At 43.3% G+C, this 19368-nt stretch overlaps 1 protein-coding gene across 1 annotated transcript; it reads right to left on the bottom strand.

The window, feature by feature from the left end:
* Positions 1 to 8276: 8276 nt before the first annotated feature.
* Positions 8277 to 19155, bottom strand: cenpi (centromere protein I). The gene is made up of 20 exons (XM_088925716.1): positions 18685 to 19155; positions 17207 to 17344; positions 16771 to 16889; positions 16038 to 16145; positions 15302 to 15350; positions 15125 to 15171; positions 14560 to 14649; positions 14335 to 14466; positions 13611 to 13760; positions 12718 to 12838; positions 12532 to 12623; positions 12259 to 12376; positions 11628 to 11692; positions 11137 to 11246; positions 10640 to 10775; positions 10094 to 10218; positions 9805 to 9853; positions 9420 to 9638; positions 8827 to 8868; positions 8277 to 8405 (listed from the first exon to the last, which is right to left on the bottom strand). Exons 1-20 carry the CDS (start codon positions 18821 to 18823, stop codon positions 8277 to 8279), a joined length of 2178 nt encoding a protein of 725 aa, XP_088781842.1. The 5' UTR covers positions 18824 to 19155.
* Between the last annotated feature and the right edge of the window lie 213 nt (positions 19156 to 19368).

The raw sequence follows: 19368 nt of genomic DNA, 5'->3' as shown, positions 1-19368 counted from the left end.
AGGGTCTGGCTGCAGCAGCTCCCAGCTCATGGCCAGGATGATAAATGACAAACAGAAACGCGTCTTGCAAGATAACTGCTGGATGGAGAACTGTTCAGTTTTAATAAGAGAGCATCTGTTACCAAGTTTTTAAATAACAGCTGCTGGTCAGAATAGTTGGCGTCCGAGGTGCACAAGTTTGTGGACTGAGCAAATTGCTTTTCCTTCCTCCCCTCTTGCCCGACGCTTTAGAACGCGGGAGAAGGACAGTGCAGGGACATGTGGCCCCATCTCGTCACGCTAATGGGTCTGGACACATGGGGAGGCCAGATAAGGAGAGAGACTGGGCGAAAAATGCCAGAACACCTTAAAACACGGTCGAAGAACTGTTGTCCCTTCCCCCCTCGGGCAGAAAGACTGCAGCAGCTCACTTTTGAAAAACGCAAGCTCCAAGACTTTAATCCAGGATGGTCCGCCTTCACTGCAGGTCGGTTTAAAGCAGCAGCAGCAGCACCTGCAGAACTGGGAGAAGTGCTGGCCCGGCCCGGCTGAGCCAGCGTCTAGCTGACAAAGGTGCAGCGAGAAGCTGCAGATGCACAGGCTTCCACTGGCTCCAGGTGAGAGGCTGCAGGGGCGACCCTTGACCCCCCCCGGGGGCTGCTCCTCTCCCCTCTCCCCACACAGGCCAATCCCATCCTAATTCAAATCTCTCTAGGCTGAAAAATGCTTTGTATCAGAAAATCTGCTATTTGTTATATTTTTGGCATCGCAAAGGGTCATTTAGGCCAACGTCCACAGACTTTCTTACTGCCTCCAAGTGACACCAGTGACAGCCATGCTAGACGCTACTGTCATCCACACAGAATGCGCTCGGTCAAGGGAAAGGTCATTGCAAAAGCACCTGGCTGTGGACTATGGACACCAGTCTTAACACTATTATTATTTTCATGTTTAACAGTGAGAATACAGTCACACTCCCCTGGAAAGTGTCAAACAGCACACAAATGCTGAGTCATTATATCCTTCCTAACACCAACAACCATCCAAGATACGATTATTAAAATGCAGACAAATACAGCGGTATTTTATTCGTATTTGGTAACCTAATATGTATAATACTGTATAATACAGAAAGAAACAGGCTTCGGGGTTTCTGTATTATTATGTACATAATTCCCTGTCTCTTCCAATGAAGATAAGCCTCTAACTCAAAGCCAAAACCACATCACAGACCACACAGCACCACCACCTGGAGATACCTTGTAAACACAGCTCCAATTTTAAAATGCATTACCTGAGACCGGAGACTGGCACAAAATTACACAACCTCTTAATCATGGGCAACAATCCAAGAAGCAGTCAGTGTGACAGATATACCACCGGACAAGTGTCTGTGCAGTACCCACAGAACAGCCCCTGAGGATGAAGAACGAGTGTGACACTTCAACTCAGAATCCACTTGTAGCTTAGAAGACAGCTGAACTGTAATGAACGCTAACATTCAGCTTGCTTCAGATGCTGATTCTGTGGAGTATACACTCCACAGGGACAAGGAATTAAGAGATTTTAATGAGTTTATTAGCCTAAAGCATCTGCTGTGATGGCTGTTAAGCCCTCATACTTTCAGTGACTCAATGATACTGTATATCCAAACTATTAAGATTTTGCTTGCCTCAGTCTCAGGCCCAACTGGAACTCGTGAGGATTCTGCCAGCCTGGAGCTGAAGGAGGGGTATTTCCAGACTACTGAAGAGCTGCTGCCTGCAGTTTAAGAATGAGCACTGCAGGACTTCCTACGCTGAGTTACATCAAAATGCCAGACGGAAGCTACAACCCCAGTACCTAGTGGTGGGGTACGATTAGTGGAAGAAAAAGGTCTCTGACACACAAATAAAATGCAGTGAAGCACCACGGGTTTTGTTATTGTGATCAGCAGATTGGTGGACAGTTTGATGGGCTCTGGTCTTGTAACACCTTCAATCTCCTAGCATGCTTCCTTGGTGCAGGTTCCAAAGTTTTTCTTCATATTTTTATGTATAAATTACACACATCAACACTAAACTACATATTCAGGACCGTCTGGGACAGAGGAAACCAGTCTGTTCATGCTGAATGGCACCGCTGTACGATGTTTTAACACAAAACGCCCAGCAACACAGAGGAGTGAAAAATGAACATCACATAAGAAAACAATGTGCACGCCAGTCCTGTCCTTCCTTCGCTCAATCTGACCTGGGCGTCCGGACCGGCTGGCCGGTACAACGAGCTGCTTCAATGGGAAGAGCGTACTGTCAGCAGGTCCACAGCACACAGACACAAGGCCAGTGTACCAAGAGACAGCTCCAGCCTGTCAGACAGAGGAAAAGCACCGGCTACACTGCTATTCCACATCGGAGCCCATTAGCCACTCAGGAAAGGGGAGCTTGTTCGGAACATTTTTTATTAATACTCAAGCACAGGGCTTGACTGTTGGTCACGAAGCTGTCAAATTTATAACCTGACAAAGCTACAGTCCAGCCTGCTCCAGCACGGATCAACTAATGCAGGTGACCACACCACACTGACCGCTGACCACACCACTGGTGAAACACCTGGGCAATAACATACCTTCTTGTGCTTTTATATATCTGACCACACCACACTGACCACTGACCACACCACTCTGGTCCAACACCTGGGCAATAACATACCTTCTTGTGCTTTTATATATCTGACCACGCCACTCCCTTAATCACAAACGCCGATTTTCCTTCCTACCCTTTGTATGAACAGCCGACTTTCAGAGCCCAGACTCCACTGTCAGGCATAGCCCCACTGCACCTTTGCACCTGGTGGTGTGGCGTTGGAGTTCAATACGGCCAAACTGAAGCGAGCTCATGAAGGTCAGCTCACAGAGAACAGAGAAGGTCCTGCCGTAAGGTGACACTTGAACGGGATCGCGGAACCCCTAGCTGAAACGACCTTGTTTTTGATGTATTTTAAACAGAATCAAATAGACGAAATAAAAATGCCTTAATTACTGGTGTTCCTCGCTGGCACCTCAGACCCTAAATCTCGATCACAATTCCCTATCTCGGAATTTACTGTCACAAACCGGCACTGAAGCAAAACCAGTGTAATCCACCCATTTCTGTTGCAGCCGGTACTCGCGCATTTGTAACGTAATGAAGACTCCGGTGGCTTTAGTTAATCCGAGACAGCCCAAGCAAACGAAGGGTTGGTGAAATATGCTCGGACAGTTAGATAAATGAAACTGAAACACCGAGGTCCCGCAAATGAGGGTGTCTTTAATGAGCGGTCCACAAAACAGGGATACGCCGCTCTAATTTTCTTTTTTTCTTTCTTTCAACGTCTCGATAGATGTTGAATTAAACGTACGAGCGTGAAAATGAAGCTCTTTTTCTTTTTTTCCTCGCACCTGTGTAGCGTGAGAACGGTCTTACCTTTTCCTGCGCGGGAGTAGGGACCGAGGTGCCTCGCCGATCCCTGCACAGCGCCGGGCTCGCCTGGCCGGGGAGAAATCCCAGGGATTCGGCAGGCGGAGGACAGGAAGAGCGGACAAGCTAGGCTCGGGAGATGCGAAGCGCGGCTCCCCGGTCAGTGAGCGCTGCCAGGAGAGCAGCATCTCGCCAGCACTGACGTTGACATCAGAGAGCTGCTTAAGGTGGCTCACGTCGCTGTTGTGGAGCAAAACGTTGTTTGCCTGGGTGCGGATGTATGGATCCGTCCCTTTGCTCCCAGAACCGCTCCAGGAATAGTGCGGAAAACGCGTTCTCTTAATGTAAAATAAAAAAATTAAAAAATTCGATTTTATGTCAATTCTAAGCGAATTGTTCTCTGCCGAAGGAAATGCTTAACAAAGGAAGAAACGAAGAGCAGGGAAAGTGCTCTCTCACCGGGATGCGCACACAGTCCCGGTATTAAAAGCGGTTTTCGCTAGTAGTTGTAATTGTTCATCATGCTGCAAGTGCATTTGGGATGATAAAGCGTGAATTTATATTACCCTAATAACATAAACCTAATTGCCTCGTGAATGCCGCCCTGAGGCAACTGTTTGTAATTAACTTGCTGGAGCTTTCGAAGGCGCGCGGCCTTATTAAGATGCACAAAGTCGGCTGTTGAAATTATTAATAATCTCACACACTCTCGCTGAATAACCGGCTTGGAATGGGCTCCCCAGAAAGCAGGGTGGGGGGACACCCACTTCCCGGGAGGGTGTTAATAACGATGATGATGGTGGTGGTGGTTTGTTGACGAAGACATGGGCGTGAATTTGCAAAGAGTGACGTCGTTGCTCAAAATCAATGTATTTCGGTTTCACACCCCGCCTCTACTGCATATGTACCCACAAATAAAATGTATTTTTACTGTAAAAAACAAACGCCAAATGCTGTCCCCGGGTGCGTGCGCGGGGCTGCGCGATGCATCAACCCCTTCGTGTGTGTCGGGTGCGTGTCGGGGGAACACAGACACGTCGCCTTCTGTGCGTAACTGCAGACGGACAAATGCATGAACAGACAGAGGAGACGAAGAGGCACTTCTATAAGGAGTCCGTAGTCCGCACTTGCATAGCTTTACAGTCTCCGTAAGGAAAGAGGTAACGGAAAGAACTAATTCGGAACTCGGCAGGGCTGTGTGACATTAGAGGACGATTCAGCCCTAACGGGACTCCCAGTTTGTCCGTCTTCCAACGGCTCCGTCCCGCCGGCTCCTCGTCGTGTTCTCACCGAATATGACCTCGGGAACCTGGAATGACGCGAGCCAAGAACGGCAGCTACTGTGATGTTTCATGAATAATCTTCAGCCACTACAGCGGAAAAAAAATAATCCAGTTGTATTTCCGCTACCTCCTGTCATCTCAGACAACATAAATTATCGCCATTAAGCCTGTCGCATGGCGATAAACCATTTTCCCCCATAGGTCTTGAGGGTTTTCAAGCTAATCACTATTTACTGGAATGTGAATATGTACTGCAGGATAAACTCTTGTCTTTATAAAAAAGAGCAATAAAATACTAGGTGGCAGGGAGCAGACAAAGCTGTATCATCTGACCGCTGCTCTCCAAGCGAGATAACGCAGCGCCGGGTGAAAACTACCCCAGGATCTCCCCCAGGCATTGGTCTTGGACTTCCTCTGGCACACCTGGCGAGGACACATGTCATTCCCCGCTCCGATTCACCATGTTTCTGTGCACAAACTGTACAATTAGAGTACCATAACCCATCGGAAGACAGGCCTGGGAAATTGTCTTCCTTCGTGTGAGCAATATGGTGGCAGGCAGGAAAAACAAAAAAAAAACTGCCCATGCAGAACCAAATCGAGGTTGCAGATATAAAATGACAGCGATATGCTACATTGATTACACAACAGAAACAGTACCTGGGCAAGTTAGAAAACTGTCGGTTTCAGGGTATGAAATGACATATTATTCAGTAGACAGCACACTGCCAGGTAGCTAAAGATCAGATCCAGGAATGCAGTTATCTGTCCAGATGGAGCTTTGATTTAGAGGCATATATTGCGTTTCAGGCAGCTCGGCTGGTATATTTCACAGATCGAGACTTCTTACACTGATCACACTGATTAAATGTTATGAGGAACTGTACAGTATATTCGATTTTCATCGTGTCTGAATTGCTACTTTTTAATCTATTTACTTAAAAATAGAATAGGGAACAGCTGCCTTATCACAGAATAATGCCAAGATTAGGATGACAACCCCTTTCAAGAATATTTGAGTGGTTTGTGCATCAGAAAATCAGATCAAACGCCCTTACAATAAACCTGCTGCAGACAAGTAAAGAAATTTTTCATACAGGACATTTCAAAACATGCGCATCATTCATTCAAGGTCAGCACAGACTTGTTAGTTTGGACAGAATAACAAATTCAGCTGAACTCTACACCTGCACAATGGTGTAGCTAAGCAATTAAATTGATTTGAAAACTACACTAGCTCTGGACAAAAAAAAAAAAAAACATTGGGGAGCAAATTGAAAGCACTTTCCAAATGTGTAATTTAAACAGGCTACAAGTTCTGTTTCCTGATTTAGGAACTTTAATGATATTGCATACACTGGTGCTACCCATCAACTGGTGCTACCCATCAACCACAGAAACACTCCATTAAAAACAGATGGTTGTTCAGCAACATTCCTTAACTGAATTCTGAGAGAAGAAAATCCAGGACTCCGCTTTAGAACTACAAATTGGACTTTAACAGGCAAAATCTGCAATGTCTTCATTACAAAATTAAAATAAAATTCTTCACAAATAAAAGGATGATGGAATATACACCGTGCAATTAGAAAAAAAAATACCTGTCCTGAAATCAGATAAAGCAATCAGACAGCTTTTAAGGTTCTTATTTTTTTAACAATTTAAACTAATGTAGCTCATTTTAGCTTTTGCCTGTATTGTATGGGTATAGGTGTGGCAATTTGTTTAAACATCTTTTTTTAATAGGGTTCAACTCAAAAACAAGATAAAACTTAAATAGCATACTGCTCAAGGGGCAAAAATAAAGTTTTTTTAATTAAAAAGGTGCCAAGGATGAACAAATAAAACTGACTTTACAGACAGAATACAGTTTTACACTTAGATTTTACAATTAGCTTTAAGAACAAGGGTATTTAGCTATATACAAAGCACAAGAAAAAAACTACAGAGAACGTTGATGCTCCCTGGGAGAACAGATAAACCATAAAAACAAGTGTTGACATCCTAACTGTAAGCACTGTATTACTAGCGATAAGATAGACTTGTGACGAGACCTAAACCAGAGAACACACACAGCATTTACTCCCTTGTGACAGAAGTAAACAACTCAAGACCTGCTAATTTTTCTAACCCTTATTTACAAAACGCCCAAAATTAAATTTTGGTCTAAGGTTTAACATTTATGCAGAAAACCTGTTATAAATGGGGAAAAAATGTTTTAAGCAAATGTAACACTGGAGTTGTCCAAAGCAGCTATTTACAGTTCAGAAGTCTGTGGGACTCTGTTTACGATGTGTGTATTACATTGGGAGTTTGGGACAAGTAGAAAATTCTTGTTAGAGGCAACTTTTGGCATTTTTATATTTCTGAAGTGTTAAAAGTAAGCATCAGAGTAAAGCCAATGGAATAGGATATTAACACTAAAAAAGGAACTGGAGTGGTAATTATAAGTAAACAATGCTCAGTAGACGTAAGGGTAATGAATATTTTGCCCTTTGAACAATAGCAAGGACACTAATAACAAGCACAATTGTTTAACAGGTCTATAGAATATAAAAGTAACACTGAAGAGGAAGGTGTCTGGCATGGTGGTTTAATTATTAAATAACCAAAACGCCCAGACCAACTGGAAACGTGTAAGACAGCTAATAGGCGCATGCAAGCTTGCCTAAAACACTACCAGAGCTGCACATTAAACTGAATCTCTCTCACCTTGCACAAAAAATGTTGTGCATAATTTACTCCTTAGAATAATTAGAGGCAAATATACAATGCAGGCTAAAGCCCAGGACTTTACAATTTACTGGCTTCAGGGCATATATAATGAAAACTTATTAGAACACATTATCTTCGTCGCCAAAAGATTCAGAACTTGGCCTTGATTTTTTATTGCTAAAAAAAATAGAGTCCAGAGAAATAAAAAATCATCTCTACAATGACACACGTCATTTTAAAATGGAGAAGTCTACACACACTAAGCCAGGAGTAAGAGCAGACATGACTATCGATTTCTTTGGCTAACATTTCACAGAAATAGCCCCAGTTAGCAAACAAAATACCTTTAGAGAAACCAAAGCCCAAGTTCAATGTCAAAATGAACCCTATGTTTTAAAAGTATTTAATGCAGCTAGCTCATTAGTGAAGCAACTGTTAGCTGGGTATACTTGTAAAAGGTATTGCACATTTACTTTAAGTGCCACAGAGTTTGAAAGTGAGCTCTTCATTTGGTAGCTGTCACATCCATGAGCTGGTAAAGGCTGCTGTGGATTCACAGCCACTGCAGTGTCAGAATACCCATTTTCAGATTTTGAAGACACAGTGAGTCAGAGTCTGCCATCTCTGCAGCCACGCTGTCCAATATTTCACAAGCTGGCATGTCATGTAATCCCACATGTGGCGCGCTTCCTCGGTCCTCGAGAAAATGTACAAAATTAATCCCAACAGAGACCAGAAGAATGCAACAGAACCACCAGACAGCCTCCAAAGAGGAAAGTTTGGGAACTCCAATCAGTAGGGTGTTTGAGTGATAAAGGCTCCCAGTCCTCCACACCCCAGTCAGAGCAGCAGCAATCCCGGATCACTTAGCCCGGCTGGAGTTCAGACCTGCAGGCCCAGACAATCGCCTGATGCTACTCTCTATAAACTCTCTGAGCCCATCGAAGCCCTGGGTGAAGAGATATTCCAAGTACCAATCCCAGTGTCTTCCCTGTAGATCCAAGAGCAATACAGTCAGGCAGAGGTAATCAACAGACAGGAAAGCATCTGGAGTGTGCACCTCCGATTCCACAGTGCACAGATGATTAGATGTACACATGGTCAAATGGAGACTCATATCGAAACATGATACATAACACTTGATTTGCTAATAATGCTAATGCAGCACTAATTTGTTTTGATTTCAAGGTCCCGTCACGTTTAATACGTAATGTGAATATTAACAATCCTCACGAATGCAAACACTTTCCTTATCTTAAATAAGACCCTCTTTTGAAACAAGTTGCAATTCTGTATGTTGATAAGGAGGGCCACGAAAAGTCAAGTTTAAAGCGATCACGTACTTGCTGAGAACATTTAATAATCAATACCTTTTAATTTAAAAAAATGTTATCGCAAAAAGTCCCACATACCTTAATGGCACTAAGGTTCAGCTGCTTACTTTCCGGCCAACACTGAAATAAAAAAAAAGTTTTTTTTATTTATAAGCAGCTAAATACAAAATACTATGCTTGGACTAAAAGAGATTTATAAGACTGGCATTTGGAAAACTTGGAGCATCATTTAATAGCCATAAATTACAAAAAACAATTAAGTCAAAGGATTAATACTACACATCCATCCTTATTTTGACTGAACTACAATGTCTCATCTTTAGAAGACCCTCCTGTCTGGAATTTCACTTGGCACGTTGAAGCTACTGCACCCCTGCATACTGAGGAGTGCAGAGCAGCAGGCATCCACACCTGTGCCACCACAGCCGACGCATGAAGAAGTGTTTGGAATATTAAGAATACCAGGAACAGGGCCCAGAGGTGTGCAAGGAAAAGGGGGTCGTCTTTACACAAGCAGAAAACCGCAAAACACATTTCATTAAAACAACTCGCACCATAACTCAAGCCTTCTTACTTTTAACCCAATGCGCATGGTAAGAGTACCTTCCCAGCTGTAGACTGAAACCCAGTGCAACCACACAGCCCCCGCATTAACACAAGCGCATCGTCACCTTGTGAAAGAAGTCGATGGCGTAGCCGGTCAGCGCCGGATGGTGGACGATGTTGAAGCTGGACCTGTACTCAGTCACGCCGGCCTGAGCCAGCAAGTCCGGGTTTATCTCAATCTCCATCCCTGCCATGAAGGCCTTGGAGCTCCACAGGCACCACACCATCGCCACGACATACTGGTTGTACTTTCTGTACGTCTTGCTGTTGACGAGAAAGGTCTTCTGGGAAAACCAACAAAGATTCTTTTATTTCAAGACTGTTTATGAAAGGTGTTTATAGGCACATGTGTATCATTGACTATGAGAAACAAAATTCTAAAGCTGTTGAGGAAAACAAAGACAGTAAAATAAAAGTTCATTTAACAATTCAATCAAATTTGAAGAATACCTTTCCCTGCTTTTCTGGATCCTTTGCAGAAAGCAGATTTACTCTGTATCTGTAAAACAAAAAATTGTGAACAAATGATACCTCTTTATCTTCTCTAAAATAACCCCACAAGTTATACAAGTGCTTATTATTAAAATGTGTTTCTATTCAAATGTTAACCATCTTTCGCCATATACGTTAAGAATGTAACAAAAAAAATCATTGACCTTAAAATAAAATGACTAAACTGAGCCAAAGCATAGAGTGATTCTCAACACAATTCTCCAGTAACTCCACAGCATAGTCTCACCTGAACATGATGTGGCAGAGCTGGTTGACACTCACAGGGTCCTTGCTGAGAAGGGCAGGGTAGAAGACACCAGCAGGAGGCATGATGGCCAGAGGGAAGTCATACTTCACATACATGTCACACACCTGTGCCCAAAAGAGTCAGGGAGAAAGAGAAACAGTGAACAGACACAGCAAAGGACATTTGTCTCGGCAGAGACTCAAGCAGTGAAAACTTTATAATACCACAGAAGGGTAAAAAAAGCCAATACCTGAGAAAATAATGTAGCAACGGTAGAAACCTTTACATCTCAATGGCATCTATTTAAAATCAGTATACAACGTGCTCACAAGCCACGAGATCTGCATTATTGGAGTGCAAGTAGTACCCGAAAGTCCAGATATGGCAGGTCAGAGACGTAGTATTAGGGTTATGGTGGTAAAATGAGTTAAAAGCAGGCAAAATCCAAAAAGGATGAGTAAAAAACAATATCAGCAGGCATAAGAAAGTTAAAATCAAAATGCCACTTAGAAAACCACAATTCTTTGGCACAGTGAATGCATTTACCGTCTCATAAAAGTTGAGCACGAAATGCAGAAGCAGGGTGTTGTATCCTTCCATGTGCAGTGCTATGGTGGAGATGCGACCGACAAACTCAACCAGTTCCACCACCGAGCTCATTATTCCAGAAAGGCTCATATTCCTGAAACACACAGCATTGTTCGAACAGCACTGAACAACAAATATTTTTTGCCTGTTCAGCAGTTAAGCAATATTTAGGTGCATCTTCTTTTCAGATAAAAGTTGAATTTACAAACTATCGCATTTGTAATGAGCTGAAGCAGGATGCCGTGAAAGGGGTATTGGAAGTTCAAGGTTAAACCGGGCACATTTACTTCTCACTCTACATTCTACCTTGCTTCTCACGAGCCATACAACAAAGCACCAACTAGACAGGACAGAACTGTGCGCCAAGACCATTTACTGTTTAGATGCTTAAAAATGAGGATTGTTTTCTTGCAAGGGAGAGAGAAGCAGTAAAGGATGGTAAAGCAGGGCCTTACGTTGGGGAGTGACCAGAGATACTCATGTCGAACTGATCCTCTGATGCGAAGACTGCGTGCCAGGTCAGCCACTTCACCAGCATGCTGTTCAAGCACTCAATAACGCTGCACTGTGCGAGAAAGAAAAAGTCAATTAAAAAGGGGAAAATCCCTTCACAGTGGCTTAGGCACTGTCAGCCTAGTGGTTGAAGTACTTAATGGTTTCATTTAATCAATTAAAATGTAGCTGGAAACATTTTGTTGAAGAGTGTGTATGAATTTAAAGCAGCCTGGATTCTACATGCATTAAGAGAGCTGCCGAAAATTCTAGGCCACATGAGAACCATGGCTGTCAATTAAATTCATGAAAAACAATCCTATTTATTTTGATGGGTTTTCAAAATAGTAGGCCAGTATGCATTTTAAATAAGTGCTTATTTCCGAAGAAAACCTAGGTTACAACAGTCACAGAAGTCTTTAGCTATTAAATTAAACATGACAAAAACAAATACCTTAAAATACAGAGAGCAGCTGAAGAAAAGCTGAATTAAAGGCTCAAAAAGTAGCTGCTTCACATCTGTAAAACAAGAAAATAATAAGGATGCATAATTAATAAAGCAATGAGCTAGAGAGCTCCAGGTCCTTTCTAACAACTTAGAATTTTGTTTTATTTAAAGCATCTCCCATCTCGAGAGACATTAACTGTGATAATTTATAGAAGATGATGGAAAGGATGGCAGACATTTTTTCTTTTTAATGTAAGCACAAACGCAGTTCAGTGTACAACTGTAACAAAGGTATTTCTCGACTCATATAAACTTACAAATCACAAGACCTTCCTAACAAAATCATCCATGCAAATCAAAGTCAAAATAGGATAAACAGGATATAAATCACTGAATCAACACTAATTTCCATGCTAAAGAATGCTGAATGTCAAAACGTGTCCATGCTTACAATTAAAAGGAAATAAAATTGAGTGCTGGTCTTTTCACTAGTTCTTGTCATTTGAGGATCAAGCATAATTTGAATGACTGAATTGAGCATTTTCATAAACAAACTTTACCAGAAGACCACACCAAAACCCATATAATCAGCATAATCATCTACACCTTTACAGCAATAACAACAGACAGGACTGACCTGAACATGGAATCACAGGGATGTAGCTCAGCAAGCTGAGGATCTGGGACCGGAAAAGGGAACCATCCCAAACACGCAAGAATTTCAAGGTGAAGACCTCAGTACTCAAGAAACCCTCCTGAAACCAAACGTGTATGACTAATTGTGAAAAACACGTAATAACCAATGCTGTCTTGCATCATATTTTACACTTGTCACATGAAGGCTGACGTGCATGTTTAAATAAAGGATGATTTTTCTCTTGCCGCGGAGGGGACGTGACCTGTATCTCACCTGAAGAAACTGCTGTGCCGTGATGAGCGAACTGAAGAATTCAACAGCCTCCGAGTTATTTTCATAGGAAGTATCCTTACAAAACAGAAATTCTTCAAAACAATAAAAAAAGAGGTCAATATAAAAACATAAAAAAATTACAAATGACAGCAGCAGTAATTTAATAGTCAAGGGAAATAATCTCACCTTCATGAAGTGCATGGCCCAGCCAGTAATCCAGCCTCAGAAACACAGAGTCATCCGTTATACAGTTAATATAATGGAGAACCAATGGAGAGTTCAGTACTGAGCCCATCTGTGCTGGAAGCTAAAAATAAAAATAAAAATCTAATTACACATAAAAGAAAATGAATGAACAATATGCGGTGTGGCTATACTTTTGTTAAAGACTTGTTTTTTTCAACCGACTAACTGCTTTAGATGCAACAGATTCAGAATATAACTCTACATGAATTAGGTCATTGTTAAATTCACTTCTTTTGTTGATCTTTTAAAAAAGAATATGGTACTTTGGTGGTTTTTAAGGATTCCTTGTTTCCCAAACATTGATCACACAACACTGTCTTGTGTGCTTAATGCATGTTATCAGCCTCTACTATAGCCAGAGCCCCACCTTGTGGTAAAGAAAGCTATGCCAGTAAATTAACAAGCTGCTAGAAACACTGATCCGCACTACCCATTAACACCCTCAACACAAACTCCTAGACAGAAACCAACTGTAAAGTGGTAATTAGGCATCATTTTAATGGGACACAATAACAGCAACTCAGTCTTGAAAGCTACTGTCAAGAATCCTCTAAAGAGGACTATTCCAGGACCAGCTATGAAACAAGGATTAGTAAACATTTGGAAATGAAGAGTGTTACAATACAGGGGTTTCGAAAAATAGAGAATGCAAAAAAAAAGACCATGAAGGGTAACGTATAATGATAATCATAACCCCCAGACTCTAAAGATATGCCAGGAATATACCCGGGTTGGTATAATTAGAGGCATCCGGGTTCGTTGTGCTCTGGCAGCCTGGGAGAGAGTAATAAAGTCAGAGGCAACGGGAGACCGGAAGGCTCAGGCAGCGGTACCTCCAGGAGGTGGATGTTCTGCAGCAGCTGTGGGAAAGTGCGAAGCTGCTCCAGTGGGAATACCCTGCTGCCCAGCACGCTGTCCTCTCCCGCGCCGGGCTGAGGCGCACAGCTGCTGAGCGGGGGCACGGAGAGGTGGCAGTTCCGCTTCTGCACAGAGGAGGAGCAGCAGGTTTGCAAAGCATTGGAGACGCCATTCAACATTCATTTAACACCCATCGACAAGGTTCTCCTTCTCTTTCACCATAAAAGAGCAGCTGAACGTGAAAGCTGCCGCCTTCCCAACCTGGAAGAACCTGCAAAAGATTCTTTCAACTGAACCGCAGCCGATTTGCAGCAGCAAATCCAACCACAGACCCAGACTGCAATAGTTCGATCTGATTTTCATCCAAGAATAAGGTGTTCTAGACAATGAAAAGAAATATAGGGCCAGCCGGCAAGAATTTAACAGTCAATCCAACCACTGCAAAACTATTTTAAAACTAGTTTTTTTTTTTAAAGATTTTGCGATACTCAAGAAAATTATGATGATCATTTTGAGCAACAAAGTCTCATCACTTGAATTAATTATTTAATACCTAAAACTGGATAAAAAGCCAGTAATATGTCTGCCCTCAAGGACCACACGTGGGCAGCCCTATCACTGAGGCTGAAGGCACATCAAGCTTTGCCTTGCACTTCCTTTATCCTCTGTCTGGAGCAGCAGAAAGAAACGCATCCATACCCTTTTCCTAGAGGCTGACTGTGGTCTCACACTGACAGATGCTTGCAGCTCCGTGACTATTTCTGCTTTGTTCCTTTTCTGCACTGCACTCAGTGCATTCTTCCATGTGGAGTCATAGTTCTTAAAGCCATTCTGGACAGTGGGGGAAAAAAAGTACCATATATTAACATTCATCCAAATATTTCATTAAGTAAATTTTTTTATAAATGCAGGTGCTGCACATACCTTAATTCTTGCTGGAATCGTCAGAGAGACCATTTCTGGACAGAAAACTTTGTACAAAGAAAGCAAAACCATCAGGAATGGCTGCTCGCCCTACAGAGATAATTGAAAAATTGTGAGTAGGAAAAATAAAATTCAGTCTGAAATCTCTCAAGGAGCTACTTTTTTCATTTCTCCTCTCTTATCCAGGTAGACATCAGCATCTGACAACACAAGTCTAACATCCACAAGAAGACCGCAGCTGTGTTCATCGTGGGAGACAGAAACCATCTGAAAATATCACACTAGATATATTTAGAACATGATGGTTCTCAAATCTACCTTGTTCCTTATCCTTATCTTGCAGAACTGCAAGAAAACATCTTGAACATGGTCCACAAACTATGCTTTAAGCAACTTAAGACTGGTTTCACACATTCGTTTAGCCCTAAATCCAGACCATCTTAGATAAATAAACATGACAGAATCCATGATTAATGCCAATCAGAGTATGTGAAACCAGCTTTTTGTGTCATAATTACAAAGCAGGTGCATTAAAACATAGAATATCATTTGCTTAAATATTTACCATTTTAGACTGAAGGTTCATCAGTTTTCTGAGTCTGTAGGGTTTAACTGGAAAACAAAAGATTCACGTTTTATCAAAACATGATCATAAATGCTCACATATTTAGCTAAATTGTACTCTACTGTACAGGAGGAGCAGAGAGAGTCAAAGGATAAGGAAAGCATGTTGAGTGCTTACCGCTCTCCCTTCTGGTCAGCAGGTAGAGCAAATGGCAGATGTAAGGACACTGGGAAGAGAGTAATCAAATTAAATCATGGGAACAGAAGAGAGCCAGCTGGTCATTAATAATTATCACAAATTAGCACTCTAAGAAACTGAAAAAATTAACACCAGAAAAAGTTGAGAATTGCCAGGAAATGACTGAGAACTATGTTATTCCCAAGCACAGTACTCCTAACCCTGTCCTCAAGATTCCCATCTCTTTTTTTCCATTTTTACCCAAGCTGTTACTTGAAGCCTATATGGAACTAACCATTTGCATCACCCTTATGCCTACAGACATGTCCGGACACTTCAGCAGTTCTCAGTGTCGCCTAAAAGCATCAGTTCTCAAGCACATACAGCAAAGGACACCCTCATTATAGGCAACACAACAGCATTTCTGTTTACGAACCACTCCGCTAAACCTTCTAAATCCATGTGCAAACAAAATGATGAAAAGATTACTTATCAGTTTAGAGAAAATCTCAGGCAATGTCATTGCTATATTTAACTTAAAATGTGCCAACTTGCTAGGAGTTGAAAATGAAAAAAGTAGGCAGTTTCCAGCTTAATTAAAGACTAAATAAAGCCCCAAGACACTCAGAAAGTGAAGAACTATCTCAGGGAGCCCTGCCTTACGGTTAAGGAGATGACAAACACTGAATACAGTACATCTCTCACAGCCACTATCGCAGATGTGACATTTACTCACCAGGTTTTCATCCGAAAGGAAGCAGAAAAAAAACCCATAGAGACTATGCAGCCGCTCCTTCGACTCAATAAGGTCAAACATGGTGATAAACCAGCGAATGAACATGATCTACAGCAAGAACAGGAAGAACAGGACATTAATTTAAAGTGAACATCATCAGAATATCTTGCAGAACCAAGTAAACTCCATGGTTAGAGTTGGGAAGCTACATCTGTATTTGGGAGGGAGTGCAAAGTAGTTATTAGAGGTCAATCCCACTCTGACAATTATAACAAAAGTACACCCAACCTTGCTCAGGTGTGTGAAAGAGCAACAAGGCAGTAATGAAAAAGAAAGGAAGACAACGGCTGGAGGTTTAGGTAAGGAGGAACAATGTGATGAAACCGTCAAATTCATCTCATGTTGCCCTTTAATCTATTCCTTTATTAAGCCACATAATACAGCTCAAAATACACTCGTGTATGACTCTCCCCTGGAAAGCCCTCATCAATCAAGCCCCTGTGCAGAGAACTGGGATCTGAACCCTTGGCCTCCCGGGCATCTCCTGAGCCTTAACAACTCCACCTCTTCTTTTGTTTGGCCTCAGCTTCTACAGATATAACTTGTACATTACAACTTAATTACACGGGAAACAGGTTTATGGGTGAATCACACAGACATCCTGCAACATTTTATAAGGACTTGAAGAAATCAAACAATATTTCATACGCAGCGCCTGCCAAACGCCGTCTACCTGCATGTTCGGCGGCATCTTGCCCACGCAGAACCAGGACACTCCTTTAACCACTGCACTCTCTGGAATGACTGAGGCTGGAATTAAACACCTCAGCACACGGATGCCACATTTGCTGCCTGGAATAACAAAAATGCACGGCACACATCAGTATATAACAGAGCATTCGTAGTATCTTCACTGAATAGAGGAGAAGGGAACAAATACAAAACACACACAGACGGCAGGCCAGAAGGATGAAGGTAAAGAATTGGGGGGGTTTCCTTATGAGCTGTTGTTACATTAAATGTTCTTGTGCTTGAAATGATCTCCAGTACAGCGACATGTTTCATTAAAATTAATGTCATAGCCAAAAGAAAAGGGAAGTTGCTTTCACTGGGGACACTGGCGTGTGTGTGCGCGCGTGCGTGCACACACCAGAGGAACTCAGTCATACCCATTCGGAGGCCAAGGGCAAAGTCCAGCAGTATTTCGATGCCCTCCGGGGAAAGCCCACGACTGAAAGCCACGCGCTCGACTGCTTCAAAGTGCTTTTCCAGCACGTCATTCCCCTTCCAGGGGGTGCCAGCTTCAACTGAAACGAAAAACTCCTTTAATAAGCATGTTTATCAAGACGAATGGGAGAAGCGGAAAAGGAGAATGCCCTTCTCCCCTTATTCCTCCTGTTATCCGTAAAGCCGCAGAGCAGGCCGGGGGTCAGAGCGAGCTCCAGCCCCCCTGATCTGGAGGCTCAGGGTGCAGGACGGAGCCCACAGCACCCCTCCCCTCGAGACGGGATACCAGGTCATCGCAGGCCCAGGAGAGGAAAAGGACAACTGAGAGCTGCCAAGCGAAACAAGGCAGCATGTCCGTGGGAGGCGGGAGGAAACTGAAGCACCTGCTGGAAATCCGAGTGAAGAGAGAGGTGCTCAACCTTCTTGTTGACTATTTCACCATCAAAAGCCTTCTGGAAATCTATATCATCCCGCATGCTTTGGCGCTGCCCACTGCCCTTTGGGCTCCTTTGAAGAAATCTGTTAAGCTCAAACTATCGCTTTCTAAATCAATGCTGCCTTTCGAGCCTTCTCCGATCCGTGGGTACGGCTTCCATTCTAAGCAATTTGAAATATCCTAACTAGACGTCTATAAATGACATCGGAATCCAGTGATTCCGAAGTATTAAGCTCACCAGGTCCCCACAGAACTGGAAGCACCATTCCTGGTCCTGGGGGGCCAGTGTCTCTACAGGGGCTCAGCTCTACTTGGCTCTGTTATAGCAATATTATTTTCTTCCCCTCTCTGCCAGTCTAATGTCAGATTCCAGCAGCGCCTGGGACATGGTACTTTCTCCAGTATGACTTGTCTGCCTTTTACACTCTCTTCCTCCAGGTTTACTGGGGGATCTCTCCACTCAACCATTCAGGACACTTTCCTAGATATGGACTGATTTAACAACGGGATTATTTTATTTTAAGATCCCAATCATGTTTAGTACATTCGTCCTTCATCTGTTGGCTCCGACATCAGTTCATCTCATTACAGGTGTGACAATCAAGACCTGCAACAGGAACGTGTTCAATTCAAATTCAGAGATCACCTGACATGAAAACACAACACGAAAACCCAGTAGTCTCAGTGACCGCAGCTGGCCACTACTTAATTCACCTAAACCTGATCAACACCCGCGTGTTTAAGGTCTTTACAAAGATATTTAAGGGCGTCTCACACGTCCTGCTAGACTGTGGAGGAAGGGCAGGGTTGGCCACCTCTATATTAATTCAAAGGCAAAACAGCTCCTAACGGGGATCAGCTTTTCGAAGGCTTTTGACAAAAGACCGGTTTAAGAATTATTGCAATATAAAAAAACCTGACCCATGAAGATGCGCCTTAATAACCGTGTCCCCTAGGCAGGACTGTCGGGAGCCGCTCTCTCACCCTGGGAGAAGTAGAGCAGGGCCAGCTGTAGCGGGTCCCCCGCCTCCCGCCTACGGGCGCCGGCTGCCGGCCTCAGGCTCCTGTCGCTGCGACCCGAAGACGACGAGTCGCCCGTAGAAGCGAAACTTGAATTCGCCATCGCCGGGCCCGGGCAGGTCCGCGCACAGCAAGCCGAAATGCAGAGGGGAGAGGTTTACATCTCCCGCTGTCGGGGACGGGCCGCCCGATACCCAGACCGAAGGAGCGGCGCAGGCTCGGGTGCTCCCACGTCTGCTGGATCTTCGGACAGCCGGACGAAATGACGACAAAAAGCAGAGGGAGACGGGGTTTCCTTCGGCTCTGCCGGTTCTGAGCGCCTCCTTGCTTTAATCCGCTGCGAGGATCACAACTCGCGAAACGCCGACCAATATTTTTTGTCCAGCGTTTCCCCGCAAAAAAGAGAGAAAAAAAACGACACGTCCATGGATACTCAAGAAAGGCATTCAGTGAAACAAATATAACGGTGTGGGTCTCGCAAAGAACTTCGTTTTACAACGGTGCCCCGTTTTCCGTCTAGCTGTATTGGAAACTATAGCCAAACAATCCGAGCCACCCAATTCAAACAGCGCGCGACCGTTTGCGCATGCGTATTCACAGCTAAATGGACACACCCGGAAAAGCACACCGGAACTGGTGGTGACCATA

This window comes from Atractosteus spatula, chromosome 9 (assembly GCF_055471065.1).
Source record: "Atractosteus spatula isolate fAtrSpa1 chromosome 9, fAtrSpa1.hap1, whole genome shotgun sequence".
Lineage (NCBI taxonomy): Eukaryota > Metazoa > Chordata > Actinopteri > Semionotiformes > Lepisosteidae > Atractosteus > Atractosteus spatula.
Note: the sequence above shows the minus strand (reverse complement) of the source record. Positions and strands in the feature narration are given on the sequence as shown.

Excerpts from the sequence above, each read along its gene's own strand:
- cenpi (XM_088925716.1), bottom strand. The coding sequence starts at position 18,823 with ATGGCGAATTCAAGTTTCGCTTCTACGGGCGACTCGTCGTCTTCGGGT. Across the intron at positions 11,693-12,258 it reads CCCTGTGATTCCATGTTCAG|ATGTGAAGCAGCTACTTTTT; the intron begins GTCAGTCCTGTC and ends CTTGTTTTACAG. Across the intron at positions 9,854-10,093 it reads CTCTGCCACATCATGTTCAG|ATACAGAGTAAATCTGCTTT; the intron begins GTGAGACTATGC and ends TTTGTTTTACAG.